Below are 3680 nucleotides of genomic sequence, written 5' to 3' on the forward strand. Positions count from 1 at the left end.
TAATGAATAATGTAATGAATAATGTAATGAATAATGTAATGAATAATAAAATGAATAATAAAATGAATAATGTAATGAATAATAAAATGAATAATAAAAAGAATAATGTAATGAATAATAAAATGAATAATAAAATGAATAATGTAATGAATAATGTAATGAATAATGTAATGAATAATAAAACGAATAATAAAATGAATAATGTAATGAATAATGTAATGAATAATAAAATGAATAATGTAATGAATAATAAAATGAATAATGTAATGAATAATAAAATGAATAATGTAATGAATAATAAAATGAATAATAAAATGAATAATGTAATGAATAATGTAATGAATAATATAACGTTCGATCGATAATGCACGATCATCCTCATGGAGAAATGTAGACTCAGGTTGAAATAAATAAACAAGAACTCACTGGCTGGGATTAAAATAATTCATTTATTAATGTTTCGTGTCGCGATCGGTCTAAACACAAAAAAAAAGAAAAAATAATATACCGTCGTATCGTTTCTTAAACATAACAATTCATAATCTATATAATAATAATCCTTCTATCTCGCGGAGGAAATAATTATATCAGGTACAAAATCGAACCCTATCACAGACATCACTTAAAGCTTCGGTCACCTATGTACAACAGAAACACAGAAAAAGAGAAACTCTAATTCTAAACGCGACCTATCAACATACAATTGACATTACGCAATTCATAGTTCGAGATACCTCGACAAAAGTTGAACAACTTAAACCCACGGAAGACATCGATTTATAGCTTCGATCGCTATCGGAAGAGCTTCTTAATTAAACAGTACAGACGAAACAAGTTCAAACTCGAACGTTCTTAAAGATTCGCGGCTGTCGCACCGACGAAGCCAGAACCGTCGCGTTCGACGCGAACTTTCAAACTGATCGATCGGTTCCCGAGGCCTCTGAAAATTCCTCGAGTGTTCGCCGAGGTCTCACGGAACACCGCGATCGTCCGTCAAGGTCTCCATCACCAAGGTCTCCAAACAGGGCTGGCCATGTCCAAGGACTCGCCGAAGGAGCTGGCCACGCTGACAGGACTCTGCGGCGGCGTGTAAACGTTCCCAGGTACTTTGACCTTGTTCGGGCTGGCAGGTGTCGAGTCCACGGACGCGACGTCTCCGAAGGCATCGACGGAGTTCCCGAAGGACTCCGAGGATGGTCCTTCTAGCCTTCTGAGGCATCCTCCGAGATGTCTCATCAGCTGAGCCCCGGCAGCGGGGTGGACATTGGCGGCCACAGGTGTGGAGAGGAACGAGGACACCTCCTGCGCGCACTGAGTGAATCCATCCCTGAACCTATCCGCGTAGCTGTTCTCCGGAGTCAACGTGAGCCTCCTGGCTGCTCTGAGTGTGTGCAGATGACGAACGGTGAGCTCTAGGATGTCGGCCTTCTCCAGTTTGGCCACGTTCTCGCCTTCGGCCTGGAGGGCGGTCACCATGAGGTCCTTGAGCTCGTCCAGGCACCGGTTGATCCTCGCTCTGCGTTTGCGTTCCAGCATAGGCTTCATCACCTTCCTGTACTGATAAGTCCTGGACACGGGCTCCTCGTACTCGACGCCTCCGACCGGGCTGTAACTGGTATGCGGCGCCATAATTTCTGAGGAACGAGCTGTGCCGTCTCGCGTCTCACTTCTCACTTGTTCGCGAATTAAGAGTATTCCGGCTCGAATCTCTATATCGAATATATGTCTCCGTAGACGTTCCAAAGCACCGAGTTCTCCGAGCGTCTGTACCGTCGTTGGCGCTGTCACTGCGCTCACTGTGCGCTACGTCTCTGAACGGGGAAAGTGTCCGCTGTGCGTTCGCTACCGTGTTCGAGTTGCTTTTGGGTCCACGGGAGGGGATCGCGACGGTACTTATACGCGGTCCCGTCCTTCTCCCCCTCCAGAGTGTCCCATTACGGCGGGCCGCGAGTCTATCCAGGGTGTCGGTCGGGGGGAACGGAAGGGCGGGGTGGAGAGGAGCAGAGAGGGAGACGGCCGAGTGAACCCTGAGCAGCTCGTGCACGGCCAGCAGCCGGAGCGTATCGTGGGAAGCTCGCGAGCCGAACAGTTCCCACAGATCGGGGGCCTGTTGGGCCTGGGCACAGGTCCCCCCCCTCGCCGCCACCCTCCACGCCCCACCACGCGTGACTGTGTTTGTGTGCGCTCGCTCGACCGGCACGGGGGGCCCCCTCCAGCGCGGGAGAGGACCCTTCCGCGCACACCTGCGCGCGCTGCAACGCGTGGTGAACGGAGGGGGGAGTGAAGGGGGGAGATCTCTTGGGGCCCGTGATGGAACACACAGGGGAGGCCCCCGTTTCTGGCGCTCCGCTTGCTGTCTCCTTTCTCTGGCGTAGCTCGACGCGCCGTGAAAGAGAAAAAAAGAAGGAGGGTAAAAGAAACGGCTAGCACACGCCATGTCGCGCGACCAGCACGAGGACGACCCGCGACAACTCGCGTCTCTCCTTCTCTTTTCAGATTTTCCCGGCGTTTTTCATTCGCGGCGATCGCGATCGCGCGTCGAGGCGGTACCTGGACGCTGCGCGACACGGTTACGGGATTCTAGATCACCGTTCGAGTCGGTTGGGTATTCGAATTCGGATTCCGAATCGACGGTCGCATCGGTTCGGGGACTCGGGGGAACGTTGTTGATTTCATTGATAAGAAATGGGCGCAATCCGGACCTGGTAGAGACGCTGGACTCGGGGCCGAGGACTTGTCGAGGCGTGATACGCAGTCACTCGTGTTTGATCCTTTGACTGCGGGAAGATTTTTGCTGGGAATTACTAGATGGGTACAAGTGTGAGGTTTAAAAAAATATAGGCTTGTAGGGGATGATGAGACGAAACTTTTTTGTATTTACAGTTTGTTTATGTAACGTTTAGTTTCAGAAATAAAAATTCGACAAGTGGAAGGCCTTTTTTCCCTGAATTTGATTAAATTTGTAACGGCGGAAATGGAAAGCAACGTTACCTAAAAATTACTTATTTTTTGAAATTTTGAAAAATATCACCTTATAGGGGACGGGAAGACGAAACTTTTTTCTATTTACAGTTTGTTTATATAACGTTTAGTTTCAAAAATAAAAATTCAAAACTTGATTAACCTTCTTTCCCTGAATTTGATTAAATTTGAAACGGTGGAAATGATAAGCATCGTTACGTAGGAATTACTGATCTGTCGAAATTTTGAAAAATATCACCTTCTAGGGGACGACAAGACGAAACTTTTTTCTATGTACAGTTTGTTCATACGACGTTTAAATTCAGAAATAAAAATTCGAAAAGTGGAAGGCCTTCTTTCCCTGAATTTGATTAAATTTGGAACGGCAGAAATGGAAAGCATCGTTACCTAAAAATTACTGATCTGTCGAAATTTTGAAAAATATCATCTTATAGGGGACGATAAGACGAAACTTCTTTCTATGTACAGTTTGTTTATATGACGTTTAGTTTTAGAAATAAAAATTCGAAAAGTGGAAGGCCTTTTTTCCCTGAATTCGATTAAATTTGAAACGGTGAAAATGGAAAGCATCGTTACCTAGGAATTACTGATCTGTCGAAATTTTGAAAACATCACCTTATAGGGGACGACAAGACGAAACTTTTTTCTATGTACAGTTTGTTCATACGACGTTTAGTTTCAAAAATAAAAATTCAAAA

The 3680-nt window shown here is 45.6% G+C and overlaps 1 protein-coding gene across 1 annotated transcript; it reads right to left on the bottom strand.

Moving 5' to 3' along the window:
* Positions 1 to 218: 218 nt before the first annotated feature.
* On the bottom strand, positions 219 to 1978 carry LOC128882470 (enhancer of split mbeta protein-like). Its single transcript, XM_054134068.1, has one exon. It carries the CDS (start codon positions 1627 to 1629, stop codon positions 1006 to 1008), a length of 624 nt encoding a protein of 207 aa, XP_053990043.1. The 5' UTR covers positions 1630 to 1978; the 3' UTR covers positions 219 to 1005.
* Between the last annotated feature and the right edge of the window lie 1702 nt (positions 1979 to 3680).

The sequence above is a fragment of the Hylaeus volcanicus genome, unplaced genomic scaffold (genome assembly GCF_026283585.1).
Source record: "Hylaeus volcanicus isolate JK05 unplaced genomic scaffold, UHH_iyHylVolc1.0_haploid 11882, whole genome shotgun sequence".
In the NCBI taxonomy this organism is placed as follows: Eukaryota; Metazoa; Arthropoda; class Insecta; order Hymenoptera; family Colletidae; genus Hylaeus; species Hylaeus volcanicus.